At 45.1% G+C, this 21,402-nt stretch overlaps 1 protein-coding gene across 2 annotated transcripts in view; it reads right to left on the bottom strand.

The window, feature by feature from the left end:
- ARHGEF6 (Rac/Cdc42 guanine nucleotide exchange factor 6) overlaps positions 1-21,402 on the bottom strand; it is a 78,136-nt gene that overhangs the window by 25,712 nt on the left and 31,022 nt on the right. For both annotated transcript variants that reach the window (XM_083722862.1, XM_083722863.1), the window contains 9 exons: positions 14,439-14,566; positions 12,989-13,190; positions 10,484-10,554; positions 7,308-7,402; positions 5,853-5,948; positions 5,007-5,129; positions 4,287-4,425; positions 2,492-2,551; positions 493-639 (listed from right to left, as the gene is read on the bottom strand). In XM_083722862.1, coding sequence (XP_083578988.1) covers positions 493-639; positions 2,492-2,551; positions 4,287-4,425; positions 5,007-5,129; positions 5,853-5,948; positions 7,308-7,402; positions 10,484-10,554; positions 12,989-13,190; positions 14,439-14,566 — 1,061 coding nt within the window. The remainder of the gene's footprint in view (positions 1-492; positions 640-2,491; positions 2,552-4,286; positions 4,426-5,006; positions 5,130-5,852; positions 5,949-7,307; positions 7,403-10,483; positions 10,555-12,988; positions 13,191-14,438; positions 14,567-21,402) is intronic.

Here is a 21,402-nt window from a genome sequence, read left to right as displayed (position 1 = left end):
TTCTACCCAAAAACTTTAGGAGATTTGGATTCCTGACACCTAAAAACACATTTTTAAAGACTCCTCACTGTAGAAATTTGCAAACATAAAGTTTCACCACCCCTAAAATGGGACACCCTGCTGCTACCTGAGTCTTACACCATCACAAGCCTGGGAAGGGGCTGAATTAGATATGCTGGAGAATTCTGCCAGAAATGTAAATGCAAGTGAAAATCCCCACAATCCTCTTGTTCATTTAAGGTCAGGGATGGAAATCACAGAGGCAAACGAGTGGTATTCACGGGTCTTCTTTTTATTTTTTAGTCTGCCCTCTCACCTCCCCACTTCTCCCATATTGGACTTGAGATGTGTAAATGAGAGAAACCTCCTTTTTGGTGGAGCTGGGGGGAAGAGGGTCATATCAGGGCCCTTGACCACAGAAAATAGACAAAGAGGTGATGGAGAAAGAGTCCAGCCCTCAAGGTTTAGGATATTAAGTCCTGCTGCTCTCACCTCACTCCCTCCATACTGGACCAAGGCTTGTGACATATACAGGACATTGCCCATTGATTTTATGTCTTCGCCCTCCCATCCCTGGATGGCCTCTGACAGGATCTGGAGCTCAAGCTGTTTCCTCTTCCTCATCTCCTGACACTGGGACTGCCAAGAGAGAAAAGAAAGGCTTTGGTTACAGATCAGAGGGCAAGCATAAAAAGCAAGGCGAAACACAAACCCCCGTTTTTCTTCCTTCTCCCAAAAAACCACAAAGAAATGGGAGGAGAAGGAATAGATGTCTGGTTCTGGATGCCTCATTTAAGAAGGGGGATGGCAACGAAGGTGGTTCGTGGCTCCAGTGGCTGCTAGACACAATAGCAACGTTCTGCCTTATGTGTCAGAGTCAATAGGCCTCTGTTGGTTGCTAGGAATCGCAAGTGATTCAGGTCCTGCTTGTGGGTTTCCCATTTGGGCATCTGGTTGGCCACTGAGAGAACAGGGTGCAAGACCAGATCTCCCCGTTATACCAGCAGGGCTCTTCAGGTGTTCTTATGGTTAGCAGTGGCTCTCTGGGGTCTCAGGCAGAAGAGAAGGATCTTTCCTGCTCTTTCTTTGTGGAAATGTAGGGGGTTGAACCAGGGTGCTTGTGCAGGAGAAGCACAGCAATGCCTCCACTCCCCAGCTGTCTGAGCTAACTTAACGCCTCTTTTCTTTCCTGTTTTCAACCAACATCCACCTCCTTCTTTGCACCCAGCTTCAGAAGTCTCCTGCCCACCTTCCCACCACAACACATGCTTCTTCTCTGATGAGGAAGGAAGCAGGTTGTCCAGACTGGACTACAGTGAAGGCAGCGGAAGAGGCATGAGAAAGAAAGAATCTTTGCTTTCCTAAGAACAGAAGGTCGAGCTTTGAGTGGGGTAAGAGTGCCCCCATGTGGAGAGTTTAAATCTTTTAAATCTCTACAGCTTCTGAATTTATGTGAGCGAACGTTCCTAGGAAAATGCACGGGGGTGGGATTCAAAGGGGCACTCCTTACACATACTAGGGGTGGAAATGTCTGTACTGGGGGCCAGATGTGGCCCTCGCTGTCAGATTCTCCCCAGGCCACACTCCCTCCCCAGCAACCTCTCCGTAAGACACAGCCCTCACTTCATATGCTCCTTCAATATTTTTCTGCCTGGCTGGAATGTGCCCTGAACTCCAATAACTTGCTTGCCTGGATGGATGATAGAGGTGTTGGTGGGGGTAGGAAGGAGCATGCCATGGAAAGGTAAAATGTGCATTTGTTGCTCTGCCCATTATTGTCTACAGCCCCCCCCCCTCCCACCACTGGCACGTGGCCCCAGGGAGGTTGCACAGAAGTGAACTGGGCCCTTGGGTGGGTTCCTTACTCCTATCCCATACAAATGGTGAATTCATTCTACAAGCATAGACCCATATCAGGGCACCATCCATGCATAAGTCAGAGGAAGGATTAGGAAGACCCAAGGTTAGCAGAAATAAAAATATTAAATATTATAATGGTCAATGCAGACCCTTCTGTGTTGTCTTTCAAACAGATCAACTTATTTTCTGTGCAAAAGAATGGGCAGGCGATTTGATATGCTCCAATAGATTATTTCAGAGTAGCTTAACTTGTGTTTTCCTTGTACGTAGCAGAACTTGCAACGACCTTCTTGAAACTGAAGCACTTGGTTTTCCCCCAGTTTCCTTAAATGCTGAGCTTTGGAACACACAGAACAACCTGTCCTCTGTGTTCTTCCTGTGCACATTCTCCAGAGTGGCCCTAGGAGCCAATCCTCAGCGGCTGACTCACCTCCTTCCACTTTGATTGGCTGCAGGATGAGAAGACAACTTCTCAGTGGCTGAAAAACTCCCCTTTCATGCTGAATGGGCAGACATTGGAGACGGGGACCCCGCTGCAGAAATAGTCTTGGGTTTTTGACCCTCCATCATCCCCCTAGGTTGCTCCACTCCTGGTGATGTGTGGCTCACAGAGCCTGCTTCCAAGACTTACCACAAGAGACTTGAAGGAGGTGATTGCTCTCAAGACATCTTCATGGTCCGGATGAGCTTCCTAGGAAAAGAGAAGCTTTAGTGAGTGCAAAAGGGCAGGTATATCTAAGTGTGTGTGTGTGTGTGTGTGTGTGTGTGTGTGTGTGTTCATAACACATTCCCCACCCAACCCAAGATGCTGCTAGCTGAAAGAACAGCGGCACAGGATGGAGCTGTGTGTGTGTATAAGTCAAAGCGCAGCAGATCAAGGGGGCGTATATTAAGACCCATTCTTATTTTTTGCAATCATTTATATACTGACTTTTACCCCAGGGATATTAAGGCAGTTTACAACCATCTAAAACTGGGGTGGGGAAGTTCAGGACTTGTGGGATGGGTTTTAATGGATAAGAGAGGATATATTAATTGCAATTATCCCTCCAGGTGTCCTCATCTATAGGTTGGACGGTTTCAAAATCCCATTTTTGGCAGCAAAAGTAAAAGCATAGGAATTAGACTTTAAAATCTTGTTTTGAGCAAGTCCAGTTAATGAAGTAAGCTGGCTCTCTCTTTCTTAGACACCGCTTAACACAGAGCTGGGCAACAACCTGTAAACTAAGTTTAAAAATATGATTTACTTACTTTATAATCATGCATTGGTTCACAGCAATAGTAGCCATAAAAACTATGCAGACAAGATACTTATATTTACTGCATAACCAGCTTCAAGCATGTGCCTAAAGCTGGGGCAAGTGGAGGCATGTCTGCATCCATCACTGGTCAAAGGAAGAGAGAGAGGGAAGAAGTTTGATTATAGAATTGTAGAGTTGGAAGGGACCACAGGGGTCATCTAGTCCAACCCCCTGCAATGCAGGAAAGTTTCGCATTACCTGGGGCTCAAACCCACAACCCTGAGAGCCTCATGTTCTACCAACTGAGCTATTCCAGCTCTTCCTTCCTCTGCAGGAGAGGAGGGGAAATGACATCACAGAGAACCCTCTCTACCCATTGCATTTCTATGGTCTGAGTATCTGCCTCTCAGCAATACAGCTCTGTGGTCTGAGCCCCTTCTCATGCTTGTAAGAGCATGCATCAGTTATGTTTTGCTGCTAATCTTCCACAGGGCTGGGGTTCAGATTCCTCCAAGCCTCTCTGTCAGCCCTGCTGTGTCACCTCCTAAAGCACTTTTGCTTGACTGGAATGTGCCTTGGACTCTGAAACTTCTTTTTTACTTGCCTGAATGGGAGCATAGAGGGTTTGAGAGAGAGTGCATGCGGAAACCAGCCTACTGTATACAGTACAAAGAGAACCTTCATTTCTCTGCCTGCTTTTGCCTCTGGACCTACCTGGTGCCCAGAAGGTAAGGTGAAACAAGACAAGCAAGTATTTGAGGCCTGAAGTTGGCTTACTCGTGTCGGCAAGAGCTGCAAATAAAAATCCACAGAGCAGGGGTGGACAACCTGTGGCCCTTGGTCTAATTTCACATGGGTGGCAATGAGGGGAAAGTGGGGGGGGGGAGGCATAAAGAAAAGATTCCTTCATGGCAGGAGATTGGACTAGATGACCCTTTGGTCCCTTCCAACTCTACAATTTTATGAAAAGGAGAAAGAGCAGTTGAAGGAAGAGTAAAGGAGTGTGGCCACTTTGCCTTTGGCTCTGCACATTTTCAGCATGTGGCCTCTGACTTACAATCCCCTGGGGAATGTGGTCTTTGAATGGCTGACCATACCCTGCTGTTGGGAGTTGGACAAAAGTACCAGGGACATGATTGCTCTTCCTTTGCTAGCAGCTATGCCTCTCCCAGCCACTGAGCTCACCTCCATGTGCCGCTCCAGCTCTTGCAGAAGGATGATGTATTTATCCAGTCGTGTGAATGGTTTGCTGAGGTTTGTGGTTAAGGTCAGTATCCCTGGGCAGGGAGCTCCCTGAATCTCCATGAACTTCTCCAGCTCGTCACTGGAAGACAGGTGCACAAAAAAGACACACTGAACAAGATGGACTGTTGCTCTGAAACAACATGGCCGCTCTTAGGGTCTCTAGCTGGCACCATTTTGAATGGCACTTTTAAAACAAAATAAAATGTTTATGAGTTTAAAAATATACTGTAATTCCCCTATCTGGTATCTGCTACACGTAGATAAGCAATCAACATAAATATAATACCTTATAATATTATTTAATCACACCTAATCAGCAACAAGGTAATAGAGAGGAATAACAGGATGTGCCAAAATAAAAAAAATTATTCCAGTAGCACCTTAGAGTCCAACTAAGTTTGTTATTGGTATGAGCTTTTGTGCGCATGCACACTTCTTCAGATACCATCTACGGTATTGTTTCGACTACGGCAGACCAACACGGCTACCTACCTGTAACTAGGATGTGCCAAGTTTAACTTGCCTTTTCATATTCTCCGTAATTCAGGATTTTAGAGTTCCTGGATTGCACAGGGCAGAAGGGGGGATTTAAAAGGGAAGGAGGAAGAGGAAGATGACGGGGAGCAAGAAAAGCTAATAGAATAATATTTTAATTTTTACCTGTGCTGAGTCAAGACGTTGACTGCAGAAGGGTGGTTAGCGCAATAGGTGAGGTACAGAGACCTGAACTGGGGCATCAGGCTTATGAAGCAACTCCCCACTTTTTGCTGGTGCTCTGGGAGCCTGCAGTAATATACAAGGGAAGGGTTTCAGAGCAGGCCTGTGTGCAATGGTTAAGGGAACGGGGGTTGGTCAGGAGGTCACGTCTTGCACCTCAGTCAGGAGCTCACCTGGTTAGCAAAGCACAATCTCCCAAGTTCAAGCCCTTGCCTACACCATGCATATGAGCAAGCAAGGCCAAGAATTTGCTAAAGGTCACAGAACCTTTCCAAAGACAAGAAAGCATTTTGTAATCAGGTTTTCTTATATCTAAGCAAGGATGAAGCAATCACTTCCATTTTCCCCCTAACCTTAAATTCAGTTTTCCATATTTCAGTTTATTATTATTTTTTAAAAGATCCCCCGAAAGATATGTCAGCGTGTTAAGTTTACATTTCTCCTGGTAGATAGAGTTGTGCACAATTGTGAGCAATTTCCCCTAGAATAAAGCACTTATGGATCGGCTTTTCATGAATGCATGCATCCAACATTTTTTGGTTGGAGAACTGAGTTGGAAAATTCAGAGAAGTGAGAATTTTAAAAGGCTGGCAGTACTTTGGGTTGTGCATTGCTCTGGCAAGTGTGGCTTAGCCAGGCTCACATTAAAAGCTGAACTGATATGAATTTCTCCCCCTTCCCTACATATATTCCAACTGGACAATCCTTTCCTCTTGACCCCACCCCTCCCAATTAGCAGGCTTCAAAGAAATGGGAAACATTTGCCCGAATGCAATGTCAAGCACTTACTGAGCACATTCTTCCAGCACCTGGTTGAGAGTTTGCTGAAAGGTGCAGATTTCATCCACATTTCCAAGTAAAGATGCAATATCCATGGCACTCAGCCTGGAAGAATTCAAATACCAAGACAATGGGCAAATCAAATCTGCTCATTAAAAAGCACTGAAGGAATATGGCGCTTTCATTTCATGTAATAGGAAGCTTCTATTGGGCATGGGGAGGAAAACCTTTTAAGGTCCACAGGCTGAATCCTTATCAGAATCGGCCTTGTGGGTCAAATTTGACAGGCGGGTGAAGCCATGCACATTGTCAAAATCCTTTGCAGAGTTCCCAACCCTTTGCAAACTAATTTGTCTCAATTTTGGGAGCACTGAGGACAGAAGCTACAGGAACCAGGAGACACTGGAGAAGAAAGAGGAGGAGGAGGAGGAGGAGAAGAGGAGGAGTAGTTTTGATTTGATATCCCACTTTATCACTACCCAAAGGAGTCTCAAAGTGGCTCACATTCTCCTTTCCCTTCCTCCCCCACAACAAACACTCTGTGGGGTGAGTGGGGCTGAGAGACTTCAGAGAAGTGTGACTGGCCCAAGGTCACCCAGCAGCTGCATGTGGAGGAGCAGAGACTCGAACCCGGTTCCCCAGATTACGAGTCTACCGCTCTTAACCACTACACCACACTGGCTCTCCACTGAAGGTTGGAAGCGGGTGTATGGGAAGGTTTGCAGAGTCCACTCTGCACTGGTCCTTTCAACCTTGGGTCATTGGACATTGGATCAGCATGGGGAGGCTTCAAGGAGCATCACTGGGAGGAAAAAGCAGTTTCTTCCCCTCCTTGCGCTCCTGCTGCCTTGCTCTGTTTCAGCAACAAGCAATCAGGAGGCTATTTTGAGCTCCTGATTGTCCCTTTGAAGCCTTGCCCTTACCCACTCCACCCCTGACATCACACATGACACCTGTCATAGGGTGCATGGCCGGGCTTTCCTAAAATGGGGAGGCATGGTGGGTCAAGTCCAGTCCAAGGGTCAGAGGCTGCCCACCCCTGAAATGGACTGTGATCATATCAGTTACAGTGTTTTGATCACCAACAACCTGTTCCTCAATTTCCACAACACACTTGAATTTTGAGTGTGTATCACTCCTCCTGTAATAAGACTCTTTTGTCCATTTTGGGGATAAGCTTAAGTAACGGAAAAGAAATATAACATTTGAAAGGAACCTTTAAAATCTGTGAGTAGGGTGTTTAAAAGTTTTAAAGCTGTGTCCATCACTAATGACTTTTGGATTCAGGGACGTGAGCACATTCAGGTAAAAATATTTTTTAAAGCATCAAGTCTAACCAGCGACAGGCTCTGGAGCTGGGGAAATCTAAGTAGTAAATAACTGTTCAAGAATTTGTACAAATCAAGGATTAATCTCTACCCATCTTAACAGAAGACATCAAGTCAATAGCAAGTTGGATCTTACTTGTCATAGGACTGGAGAGGTCTCAGGTACGTTCCCAGAAGCATCTGCAGCTCCTTGGCATAGTCTCTCTCTGTTTCCAGAATATTCTGAAGTACCTGTAGCAAGTGAGGGTGGGTGTGTAAGAAAGAGAGAGAGGGGAATGTGTTTTGAACACACACACACACACACACACAGAGAGAGAGAGAGAGAGAGAGAGAGAGAGAGATGTATCAGCCTTATCAGGGGCTCATCTACCTGGGCAGGTAGCCCATCTAGGAGAAGGGAAACTCTGGTCCTAAACCTCCACTGCCTTGTGGGATATAGTCAGGACAAGAAATCTACACAAATCCAGAATGGAGACCCTAAGATGGTTGGATGGTGCCTTGCATGCCTCTTTTCATCAACTCCTGCAGCCAAGCGGGTGCCAAACGCCTTGCTCTGCTTTCCTTTGGACCATATCAGCAAGGCCAAAGGGGAGGTCTTGTCCTCTGGGCAGCCCAGGACCTCCAGACACACTGACCAGGACTGCATCCCAGAAAAGTAATTTGGTGCTGCTAACAGAGCAGTTGGACTTCACCCCTGGAGGCGTACTCCGTTGTTTCTCGAGACAGATGGATGCTAACAACAACCAGGAGATGCCAGGGATTAAATCTTGGGACTTTCTACATGCAAAGCAGATGTTCCTTCATTTCCACATGAGGCCAGCATATCACGCATGAAGGACTTTGCTTTTGGGAAGCTTCTGGGTTCAAACCTGGATTTATTTATTTATTGCATTTAAGATGGATGATTTTAAAAAAGGAAAAGACACAGCAGCTGCTGGAGTGGGAGGTGGGAAGGTGATAACCATGTGGTGTGGAGGGAGAATTTAACCCTTTCCTCCCTGCTGTGGTCTCTCTTCAGAAGCTATAATTTGCCTTCTTTCTCATAATCCCCATAAAGCGGCATTCGGAGGCAGAATCACCTCTGGCAGTGGTGGTGGAACACAGGCATCATGGCTAGCAGCCCCTGACAGCCTCCTTTTCCATGGATTTGTCCAATCCTCTTTTCAAGCCATCCAAGTTGGTGGCCCTCACCATCTCCTAGAAGAGCCAGTTCCATAGTTTAACTATGCAGTGCATGAATAAGTGCTTTATTTTCTCTGTCCTTAATCTCCCAACATCCAGCTTCCTTGGGTCTCCACAAGTTCTAGTGTTGTAGGAGAGGACTGATTTCTGCAGGCCGGGCACCTAATTACTGCGCCATAAAGCCTGTAGCTCCGATGAAGGAACCAGCTGAAGCCAAGGTGCTAACATCAGGGCCAGAATTTTCCAGGGATCAGATGCTGTCCGTAAGCCAACTCTATGCCACTTGCATGCTATGGCAATCACTCCATAGTTTAAAAAGGCACTGGCCATTGGTAAACAAAAGGATATGCAGAATCTCCCCCACTATTCAATCCCTGCTCTCACCATCCAGCTCAATCTCTACTTCTGTGAGGGCACAGTGGAGGAGCTGAGTCTATAATGAAACAGGGCAAGTGGATACTCCAGTTGCAGAGATCACGAGGATCAGGTCTTGTAAGGAGTTTCAGAAGTCTAAGATTGATATCCTTTATTGCTTATTTCTAATAACAAAATATTTTCTGGCATACACTGTAGAACACATTTAACTTCAGGCATGGCTGTTGGTGCACCCATCTCACATGGCAGGATCTTAGGTTGCACACACAACATAAAGCTCATTCCTTCCTGCAAAGAATATTGGGAACTGTAGTTTTCCCCTACAAAGCTACAATCTCCAGCACTATGCAACAAAATGCAGCACTCAGTTAGGACCCAACGTTCATTCCTCTCTTCAGTTTCTGTTCAAAAGACTCTGCTTGTGCTGGAACCACCAAGCCAGGGAATTCAACACAACGATACAGATCTGTTTTAAATGCCAATGTATTTTGCCTCCTGGTTCTCGAGGCCCACTCTGTTCTAAGTCCGGAGCATTTTCCTACCCCATTAGTGTCACATCCTGTGTGTCAAACTCAGCCACATAGCACCAAGATGTCTCAATGGTAGGTCAAGCACATTTAGAGAGAAAGGAAGGGTAAGCAGAGACATACAAAATGATCTCATTAAATGGGAGCCCTGGGGCAGATCACTGGGGTAGCCAAACTTGCTAGCTGCTTGCCAGCATTTCTCAGTGAACTTCAGATTTCAAAGGGAAGATTAGGTTCCCCTGCCCCAATATTTAACACACATGGGCAGGCTGTTACACTGTGCTTGTGCAGCCAATAGACTGCCTTAATCTGCCTTCCATGCTCCAGGCCATCGAGTAAATGGATATAGGAAGGGGTTAGTTTCCTTCACTAATGATCATATTACATGATATGACTGTGATGACTTTATATACGATATCATTATGTGATATCATATTATGATAGTGTGATTGTGTATTATGATTGTGTGATATTATGATTTTATATTAAGATTATGTGATAATATTATATGTGTGTATGTTATTATATATATATATATATATATATATATATATATATATATATATATTCAGCAGGAGCATGTGGTTCAGACTTTGCTCCACTCTTAAATCATTCTGCACACGGCAGAATGCTTGTGTAAATGCCTCCAGGGGGAGCTCTCTGGTCACTTCCAGAATGCGGTGGTTTTGGGATTCAGATGAAGCAATCAATTGGAATTTAGATGAAGCAATCAATGCTCATTCAATGGCCCTGTGCAACAAAACCTGTTTCCCCTTGGAAAGCTGGACCTTTTGCAGGAAGGAAAGTGATGAGGAAAATGCACTAGAAGGTAGGGTAACAGTTGCTTAATGCATCGTTGTCTAACCTCCTCCCCGCAAACAAGTCAGAATGAACGCTCAGTAAATAATTCCCTTGAAAAGTTTTTTGGTACTTCTCTAAATCTTGTGGCAAAACATATAATGCATCTTAAAAATAAAGAAATAAATATTTACATATTTTTTTATTTACTTTATATATAAATGATGACAGCAAATGTTCAAATGCCATGAGGGAAATATGCTCCCATTTGGAACTCTTAGTAACTTCTCTGGTTCAAATGAGAATATCATAAGACCTCAAGGACTATACCTGCAGTCTTCCAAACAACAACAACAACTCCCCTGTGGATAATAAGAGTAATAAGTCTAATTAATAGCACTGAGTGATAATGGGGACTTAACGAACTTACCACAGCATAGTAATTTTTGGTGAACTGAGGGCTTTCAACTGCTTTCAAAGCTTTTGGAGAAAGTGGTTTATCTGGAAGAGAAGCAGTGGGAATTGTTATTCTGTCAGGTGATGGTGAGAAGAGCTGGCATCTCAAGCAAAATTTAAACAACTGTGCAGGCAAGAAACAGATTGCAATTGCCAGGCTGTAGCATTGACTGATGTTGACAATAGGTCCTTTCATTAAAGCCAGCAAACTGGGTAGTTTTAGAGGTTCCTGAAGGAGCAGCACCAGCATTAAAAAAAAAAATTAAAAAAATTTACAGCAATTTTTTTAAACCACCCAGTACAACCCTGGTGTACCAGGGTGACTCTCACATTTGTAAAACTGGCCATATTCCAGCTACACAAAAGCCAGAGGTTTTTACATTTGCAACCTGTTAGAGTGACAGAACCCAATCTTCGGAACTCCCTGCCTATTGACATGAGGTGGGTGCCTTCACTGTGCACTTCTCGATTCCTGCTAAGAAAGACTTTTGTTTAGGAAAGCCTCTCCAGACATGTAGAATGCTGACAGGTGCCTTAATTTGGTTTTTAGTTTATCATTGGCTTTTATTATTTTTGAAGGTTTTTACATTGTTGTTTTTAGCTGAGAATTTTGTTGTTTTATTCTTTTTGTAAACCACTTTGAGGTTGGGTTTTTACAATCAAGCTGTGTGTAACTTTTATGAAATAAATAAATCTCAACCCTCCCCCTGCCCATCTCTCATCCAAGCAAGGAAGCAAATAAACAAAACAAACAAACAAAACAGCCAGAGCAACAATAATAATTTTATTATTTATACCCTGCCCATCTGGCTGGGTTTCCCCAGCCACTCTGGGTGGCTCCCAACAGAACACTAAAAACAGAATAAAACTTCAAACATTAAAAACTTATCTAAACAGGGCTGCCTTCAGTGGTCTTCTAAAAGTTAAACAAAATAAAACAAACAGAAGGCATTATTTAAGGGCACATTCCAGCCAGGCAAAAGCAGTTGTAGAGAACGCAGAGCAAGGCTGTTAAGCCATGTGGCCTGGAAAAAGTAACGAGAGCTTCGTTCAGCCCCAGGTCTGAGCTTATCCGTCTCGGATTTACTTGCTCATTTCATTTCCTTATTTGTATCCATACTTGTATCTGTTCGATTGCAATGTTGTTATATATTCCTTTTTCTGTTTTTAGTGTTCTGTTGGGAGCCACCCAGAGTGACTGGGGAAACCCAGCCAGATGGGCAGGGTATAAATAATAAAATTATTATTATTGTTGCTGTTGCTGTTTTGTTTGTTTTGTTTATTTGCTTCCTTGCTTGGATGAGAGATGGGCAGGGGGAGGGTTGAGATTTTTTTTTTTTTTTAAGCATTGCTGTAAGGACAGCTCCCTGCCCCGAAGAGCTTGCAGCCCAGTGTTAGAAACCTAATGCATAAAGAGCCTATGGTTTGTTTGCCCAGAGAACAAGGCTGGAGTGAAAGCAGCAATGAGCAGAGCCATCTGATTTCCCCCCAAGGTCACACTCTGCCTCTATTTATTGCTCATTCCCTTGCAGTGCTTCCTGGCTCCATAAGAGGGGAGCCCCTGTGGCACTTCCAAGACGTCCCTAGAAGCAGGACAGTGGCAAGCCAGCCTTTGAGCCCCCAGGACATCCCAGGATGCCAAGAGAGATGACCATCATATGACAGCCACGCTGGAACAGATCAAAGCCTGTCTTGGAGACGTTGTCTTTGTGGGCGGGAGTATGATCACCATCTCAGTAAGAGCTTTGCTGCCCTGATACAAGGAACACATGACTCGATGGCTGTAATGATAAAATTGGGGCTGTTTGGCCTTATTTCCTTAAAGCTGGGTGACAAACCCAAATGGTCCATTTTGGAACAGAAACAAGGAAGCATTCTCTGCTCCTTACAGTGACAGACTGAAAACTATGAAAGCAAAGCCAGGGGGCCTGGAACAAAATCCTTAAATCGATATCATCACCATCCCAATTTCAACGAACATACAAAGAGACAGACCATATGAAGGTTCCAGTCTTATTGAGATATGGGCAGCCACACGGTTTAATGTAGGAATGTAGAATCTGTGGCCCTGCAGATATTGCTAAACTACAACTAATAACATCCTTTTTGGTAAGGGATGGAGGCGAAATTTGGTCTGCCACAGATTTTAATGCAAACCTTCCTGATTTGTACCTATCAAAACAACATGGGAACTGTAACACAGCCATCCTTTGGTATTTGCAGTTTTTCCAAATTTTGTGATACAGTTCTCCAACCATTGTGCACAAAAGGCACACATTAGGGGGAAGTGTGCTCTAAAAATCATATAGTAGGGAAAACAGCAAAAAAAAAAAAAAAAAAAAGCATTTCATTGATTAACCTTACACCCTGCCCATCCAAATGAATCATATTGGGGGCAGCTGCTTACAAAAAGTATGCAGCCCCATAAGCGGAAGAAAAAGAGTAACAGTTAATATCAATACCAATTGGGTTCTCTTACCAGTAGATTTAATTTCTCTGACGTAGTTACTGGGGAACCAGCCTGTCTTCCCATTAAGTGTCCCCTCCCACCAGCCTCCTTCCTCGACCCGGGTGACGTTAATGATGTCGCCTTTGTTGATTGACAGCTCGTCTTCATTGGTCTGCTTAAACTGGAATCGGACCTTGACCAACATCTGGTGATTGCCATTTTCAGTCATCTCCTAATGCACAGGAACATCAAGATAAATGATGATGGAAACAAACAAACAAACAAGGAAATAAATGCCAAGGCCGCTTCTCAGCACTGCTGAAGGGTAACTCTTTGTTGTCAAGGAGAACATTAACAGCTGCTTCTACAGCTGTGGATATCTAATCACACCAATCTAGCATCTAGGCAGCTATTCCCAGGTCTGTGCTCTACGGAGCACCTGCAGCAACAGGGGGCTACACACTCCTTCCACCTGCATGGAAGCTGCCACTGTGCTTCCCTCTTCAATCCCCTCCTGGTTCTGGGAAACAACAGTGCAAGAAAGGGCGGGGAAGCATCCAGCCCTTCAATTGCCCAACCTGCCTCTTCCTCCTCTTCCTCCAGTGCTGCACCCTACAGCTCTGAAGCTTCCCCTGTCTGTGACTTTTTCCTCCTGGCTGATACACTTCCCCACAAATCCATAGTCAGACTCCAGCCCCGTGCACACAGCATCCTGCCAGCCCCTGAGAATAAGTTCTGCATGTTTTGGGTAGGCAAGTCATTGCGGTCGGGAAAAATAAAATCATAGAATCATAGAGCTGGAAGGAACCGTGAGGTTCATCGAGTCCAACCCCCTGCAATGCAGAAATCTTTCGCCTAACCATGGGCTCGAACCTGCAACATGAGATTAAGAGTCTCATGCTCTACTGACTGAGCCATCTCAGGTTCCTCAGCTTTTAAGCAGCATTTTTTACTCTCAAAAGTGCTCTGCAGAAATGATGAATGCTAGAAGAGCCTTGCCAGATCAGGAAGCATCCTGTTCTCGCAGTTGACATCCTAAGGGGACGACCACAGGCAGGATTTGAGCTCAGCAACAACACTCCCCAGCAACTAGCATTCAGAGGCAAAACTACCTTTGAATGAGTGGAGGTAGAACATCTCAATCATGGCCAGTAGCTGTCTAAGCTGAAAGCCATCCCTACATTCACATACTTCAGCTATGCACTTTCAACTGCCCTTGCAACAACCCTGTAGGGTAGACCCATGTTAGCATTCCCATGCTGCAGATTTGTGGGGGAGGTTTTCTGGTGGGGTGGGGAGGAGGCAGCAGCTTATTCTTGGGGAAAGTGGGCTTGAAGCTGGGAAATTTCTCTGCCCCTTAGGCCTTCCTGCCCCGCCCCAAGCCACAGAACTTGCATAGGCTGAAACCTTAGACTCGTTGCTTCTTCTTCACTTTCTCTGTCTCCCCAGGATCCTGGGGTAGATTTTGAACAAAACCTACCACTACTTTTGACTGCCCGTGCAGTGCTTTCGGCGACTTAGGAGATGTTGTTTGCATCGAGAGATGGCCGTCACCCACAGCGGAACTAGGCGGCAACAGATTGAAGCATGGCCTGGTGGCACTCCGATCTGTTTAAAGACAAAGAAAACAAAATTAATACTGTAAAAGTCAGCACTGGGAATGTAAGAAGAGCCCACTCTGCTGGTCAGGCCAGCAGCCCATCGAATCAATGCCTGTTATGGGAAGCCCATAACTGGGGCTTGAAGGCAAGAGCCCACCCTGGCTGTTGCTTCACAGTGGCCAGTATCCAGAGGTATCCTGCCTCGTGCACTGGTTACTTCAAGGCTGGAGTACTGCAGTGCTCCATGTGGGACTTCCCTTGCGCTTGATCTGGAAGCTGCAGTTAGTGCAGAATGCTGCACTGCAATTGTTGACAGGAATGAGGCCTTGTCAGCATATAATGCCTGTGTTCAGGGATCTGCAATGCTTGCCAATGTGCTACTTGGCCAAGTTCATGGTGTAATAATAATAAAAATAATAATTTTATTTATACCCCACCCATCTGGCTGGGTTTCCCCAGTCACTCTGGGCAGCTCCCAACAGAATATTAAAAACACAATAAAAGATCAAACATTAAAAACTTCCCTACACAGGGCTGCCTTCAGATGTCTTATAAAAGTCAGTTTATTTCCTTGACATCTGCTGGGAGGCCATTCCACAGGGCAGGTGCCACTACCGAGAAGGCCCTCTGCCTGGTTTCCTGTTAGCACACTTTTTGCAGGGAGGGAAATGCCAGAAGGTCCTCAAAGCTGGATCTCAGTGTCCGGGCTGAACAATGGGGGTGGAGACGCTCCTTCAGGTATAGTGGACCAAGGCCATTTAGGGCTTTAAAGGTCAGCACCAACACTTTGAATTGTGCTTGGAAATGTACTGGGAGCCAATGCAGATCTCTCAGGACCAGTGTTATCTGGTCCCAGTGGCTACTCCCAGTCACCAGTCTAGCTGCCACATTCTGGATTAATTGCAGTTTCCGGGTCACCTTCAAAGGTAGCCCCACGTAGAGCGCATTGCAGTAGTCCAAGCGAGAGATAACTAGAGTATGCACCACTCTGGCGAGACAGTCCGCGGGCAGTGAGGGTTTCAGCCTGTGTACCAGAAGGAGGTGGTAGACAACAAAGCAGTGGTTCTCAAACTTTTTTCCTCTGCGCCACACTTTCAGATTGAAAATTTGTTCATGCCATAATGACTTTTTAATTGATAAGAAGTACATTGGAAAATGAAACAACTCCCAGCAGTGCTTGATTTACTGTATAATAGAACACAACGCTGTGGGTTAAACCACAGAGCCTAGGACTTGCCAATCAGAAGGTCAGCAGTTCGAATCCCCACGACGGGTTGAGCTCCCGTTGCTCGGTCCCTGCTCCTGCCAACCTAGCAGTTAGAAAGCACGTCAAAGTGCAAGTAGATAAATAGGTACTGCTCTGGCGGGAAGGTAAACGGCGTTTCCGTGCGCTGCTCTGGTTCACCAGAAGTGGCTTAGTCATGCTGGCCATATGACCCGGAAGCTGTATGCCGGCTCCCTCAGCCAATAAAGTGAGATGAGCGTCACAACCCCAGAGTCGTTCACGACTGGACCTAATGGTCAGGGGTCCCTTTACCTTTACCATACCCTCCAGTATATTTATCTGATGCAAATAGGGACTTCCTAAGGAAAAGCAGGACATTCCGGGATCAAATCAGAAACCAAGACAGCTTCTGTAAATCTGGGAGTCTCCCTGGAAAATGGAGACACTTGGAGGTCTGATACCACCCAGCGCCTACCTACCAGCCAGCAACAGCTCATCTTTTCATTCACGTTATTCATCCTACGCAGTTGCCCTGGGATGCAGAAGGAGATAAGCTGCAAAGCCAGGTGCTTTGCAAAAGAGCGCAGAGATTCTACTCAGTGATACACTGTAACCTTATAGCTGGTGAAAACAGGAAAACAGGATGTGTATTAAGAAAAATATATCTGAGTACCCACAGGACCCGGAAGCTCCCTTGGCCAGTAAAGCGAGATGAGCGCCGCAACCCCAGAGTCAGTCATGACTGGACCTAATGGTCAGGGGTCCCTTTACCCTTTTTTACTTTATAATCATGGGACATCTAGGAAGTAAAAGAACAATGCAGCTGAGCTACGCAAGAACATGAATCATTCCCAAAATATGATGTTGGTTGTCCTGCCACGCTTGCCATCCTCTCCTGCCACACCAGTGTGGCACATCACACCTTTGAGAAACACTTGTATAAGGCTCTTAACAACTCACCTGCAAGATTGCTTTACTCAACGGCTTCAATCTGTGCTACCTGCACTGTTACAGGTGCAACATAATACTCATTCTGCATTTATAAGAAGTTGTTATTTTAGTGTGATTGCACTCATTCTTTGGAACTCCCTGCCTATTGATATAGGCAGGCACCACCTGTTAAAAACATTACTTGCTTAGAAAAGTCTATCCAGACATGCAAAATGTTGAGGTATGTTTTAATCTGGTTTTTAGCTTATCATTAATGATTTATGAATGTTTTAAATCATTTTTACTGATAGTTTTATTGTTTTATTTTTTACATAATCCTCTTTGACTTTTTTTTTAACAATCAAGGAGTATATATATGCATTTTATGAATTAAAATAAATTTAGCCATCTTGGTTAACATGCACAGTGTCATGAATCTGCCTAATACTCTTTTAGCCTTTCTGTGATAAATTGTAGGGAAGCAGGAATTGTGGACCACTGAAGAAGACACCCCTAGGTTGAAACATATTTGGTATTACTGTTTCTCACACTCATTTGAGGATCAAAGAATTCATTTGGACATATTATTGCATTTTAACTATTTGTATTCATTATTTTATTGTGTCATTTAAATATATTTTAGCTACTGTGATATTAAAGTCTGCACAATTGTCTCTTTAGCACTGCTTTAGCAGAAGTTACGTTTCAATTTCTATTCCTACTCCATTTAGGGTTGCATGCAGCTGATCCACTGAGATGAATGAACCCAAGTTACTTGTGTCCATTAACTTCAACGGGTCTCCTCTGAGTAGGACTAGCACTGGATACAAACCCTATGGCTATTGTTTGGTTTTCTTTTAAAGCCCAGTAAGTCTGACAGCTTAAATTCTCCTTGCACTGATCGGAAATCTCTTAACAAAAGGTTTGTAGGGTCATGGAACTTTTGGTTCACCTATCTCAGTAACGTTTCACATGGACTGACGGCAACTCTCCAGAGTTTCAGGCAGGAAGTGTCTCCCACTCCTCCTTCTGCATGCAAGACAGATGCTCTACCACTGAGCCACAGCTCTTCCTCTACAGCATGGCATGGGAACATCGGAAACTGCCCTATCCTGAATCAGACCTGGGTCCATCTAGCTCAGTAGTGTCTACACTGTGGGAGTGTTTCTCAAACTTGGGTCTCCAGCTGTTGTTGGACTACATCTCCCATCATCTCCAACCACTGGTCCTGCTAGCTAGGGATGATGGGAGGCGTAGTGCAACTCAAGCTTGAGAAACACTACAAGTGGCTTGCAACACCTTCCAGGATTTCAGATGGAGACATATGCAGCCCTTCCTGGAGATGGACCTTTGGCGTTCAAATCATACACTCTCCCTCTGACCTATAGCAAAGTGCAGACTTGTTTCCACATAAGACGGGGCATGTGCTCGCACACCAAAGCGGCAGATTCCTTGGCTAGGTGGGCTGGGGGTGGAAGGAGAAAACCCTGATCTGTACCTCCCTGCTCTTGCCCTTGCTGCAACTATACCAAGCCTCCCAGGGGCCTCTCCTATGGAGAGCAATTCTGTTGCAAGCCATTTCCAAGATCAGGGATGGGGAGGGGAGGGTTTCTTCCGCAGAGAGCGGGTCGAATTGCTCACTGATCTGCATGATTTGCTTGCCAAACAGGACCCTGGATTTTGGCAGAACAACGGACTGTACGCAAAACCCACACTCTGCACACGACTGAAAAACATGCTGACATTTGATGCAAGTCACCACAGCTGTTTGCGGAGAAGTGGGAGGGATCGCAGATGGAGGGGTTCTGTTTCCAACCCACCGCCCTTGCACTGCCGCCTTCCTTCCACTGACTGTGGAAGGCAACCCTCCCCACAACACATCAGTGCTATATACTGCCCCCCCCCCCCGAATCTTGCAATCACATTCGATGCAATGCAACACTCTGGAGTTTCATTTCCTCCCTCGGATTCAAAGGCGAATCCTGAAAGATCAAAATACCGAGCTTACATCGTGCGCTCCAAGGAAGCTGCTTGCTGAAGATGCATCACGTTCACAGCCCACGTTATTTTCCCTCCAGGGTGGCACGCTGCCAAGGATGGCTTGCTGTTGGAGGGCAAAAGATGATCCAACCTTGCACGGTTCCTGCTGCCCAAGGGCTGCCAGCGTGTTGTTTCACAGGAACACAGGAAGCTGCCTTACAGACCATGGTCCGTCTAGCTCTGTATTGACTACTCTGGCTGGCAGCTGCTCTCAAGCATTTGAGACAGGGGGCATTCCCAGCCCGACCTGGAGGTGCCCCAGGGGATTGAACCTGGGCCTTTCTGAATGCAATGCAAGTGTTCTAACATTGAGCCTTAGTACCAGAAACGAAGCTGCCTTATTCCAAATTGGACCATTGTCCCATTTGGCTCAGTAGCATCTGCACCAGTTGGCAGAAGCTCTGGAGCATCTGAGGCAGGGATATGCCCAGGTCTATGGAGATGCCCTGGATTGAACCTGGGAACTTCTGCAGGCAAAGCAGATGCTCTGTCACCAACCCTAATTATTAGGGGGCCTAATTATTATTTCTTCCCCTTTTTATTATTTCTTACCAGCAAGGTGTCACACCCCAGAAGACAGACCCTCTGTGATGAAGAGGAGGAGACAAGGAAGTCCCGAGGGCAGGAATCACCTCCAGAAGGCACCACCCTGTTGGAACCCTCAGTGTAAGGGGGCCCCCAGTAGCTCATCCAACGGCCACTGATATCCCCAGGCATCAGAAACTCCACCTTGACCTTCCTTCCAGCCTCCTTCAGTTGGCTCTAGCATTTTGCTGGTCTACTACTCTTGGTCATACAGATCCAGCCAGAGGTCTCCATGGGTCTAGTTCCTTGCTTGAACTCTCACTTTGCTTTCCCAGTTCTCTGTGTGACCTCTGCCCAGGGCAGGATACCTAATCCTCTCCTGCACACATCTATAACTGGGGACGGGCAGCACCTAACATTGCCTATGCATGGCTTCCTCATAAGTTGCTAGCTCTTACTGCTGAGATAGACATTATCTTCTTGTAAAGTTCAGCATATGCATTTTGATAATGTTGCCCAACATGGGGGGAGCAGGTTTCTGTCTACATTTGAATACCACTAGACACCATTTTGAATCAAGATGGTGGACCAAACCATTTCAAGCTTCACTGGTTTGGACACCTCTGAAGATGCAGTCACCCCATTTGTTGTGATGGTTCCTGAAATGGAGGAGTGGGAATATATTTGGATATCATAAGGCACCATCTGGTATCAAGATGACCCATTCAAAATTGCACTGTTTTGATTTTTTTCTTATCATACCTGAGCAATGCTAGGCACTTTTTGCTAGTAATATAATTACACACATATACATGGCTGTATGCCACTATGTTTTACTCAGAGCAGAGAACAAAAATACAAGGTCACAGGAATTCAAGATACAATGAAAAGATTTCAAAAATAATGACTATTTGAATATGCATATACTCCAAGTGCATGTTTAAATAATCATTATTTATTATTTAGCGGGTTGAACTAGGTGACCATTATAGTCACTTCCAACTCCACAATTCTATGATTCCATTATATCCTTTCTTTTGCTTTTGGTCTTTTGGTATTCATATTTGGGGACCTTCTTTTTGCTACTCAGAGTAAAAATAATTAAAATTAATGGACCTAAGTTAATAGTGTCCATTAATTTCAATGGATCTCCTATGTGTATGAGTAACAATGCATATAACCTCTTATATATCTATGTTAGCACATGCAAATTCTATGCAGGTTTTGTGTTGAGGGCCTATGCCTCAGGTATTATAAGCATCTAACAATGCCCCTCTCTGTCCAAAAGATATCTCTTCACCATTTCTTGATAAGCTGTACTGAACTGCAAGAGTCTGTGGTTTCATTGCCTGTTTCCCAGTTCCTTCCGGCAGAAAACAAAAGATCAGCAACCACCAGTATCTAAATACCAACCACAAATACAGAACTCACAGCCGTAACAAAGCACTACCCTGCCATGCTTTCTCCCAAACAGTCCATTGATTTATTCTAGACAGAACTCTGCAAGCAAAATGATGCATGCTGAGACACTGGAGCCAAAGTCTATTATTAGAATCTGGTTAGAATTTAGTTGAAGCGTCTGTTCGGCAACATACATTGACAATTCACTGTTTGCATTTTGTAAGGATTTAGACTTTAAACATTGGGTTCCATTGCGCTTTGCCAGCCAGACAACTCGGCAGGAAGGGCACTGCTTGCCAAATACCGTATCTGGCAATAATAAGAGCTCTGGATTTGCTGCCTTCTCCAGTAACAACAGGGTTGCATTCACACGTGGGGTTTATTTTGTTAGTTTTACTTATTCAGGGTTCGGCCATGAGAAGCTGATCATACTGCACACCTATTAATTCCCCCTGGTCTGAGCGCTTTTCTTGTTCCATGGTTGAACTTTGCAAAAACCCAATCTTACCTGCTGAACTGAAGCTTGGTTAAGCAAAACCTCTCTCTGGATTTTCCACAATTCAGCAGGTAAGTTACGATTTTTGCAAAGCACAGCCATGTAATAATGAGAAAAGGTATTGGGCCCAGAAAACCATAAAATGGTAGTGTTGGAAGGGACCCCAAGGGTCACTTAGTCCAACCCCCAATCAGTACACAATACAATCAGAATACAGATCAAGCAA

Source organism: Podarcis gaigeae (assembly GCF_964106915.1).
Source record: "Podarcis gaigeae genome assembly, chromosome: Z".
NCBI classification, from domain to species: Eukaryota; Metazoa; Chordata; class Lepidosauria; order Squamata; family Lacertidae; genus Podarcis; species Podarcis gaigeae.
Note: the sequence above shows the minus strand (reverse complement) of the source record. Positions and strands in the feature narration are given on the sequence as shown.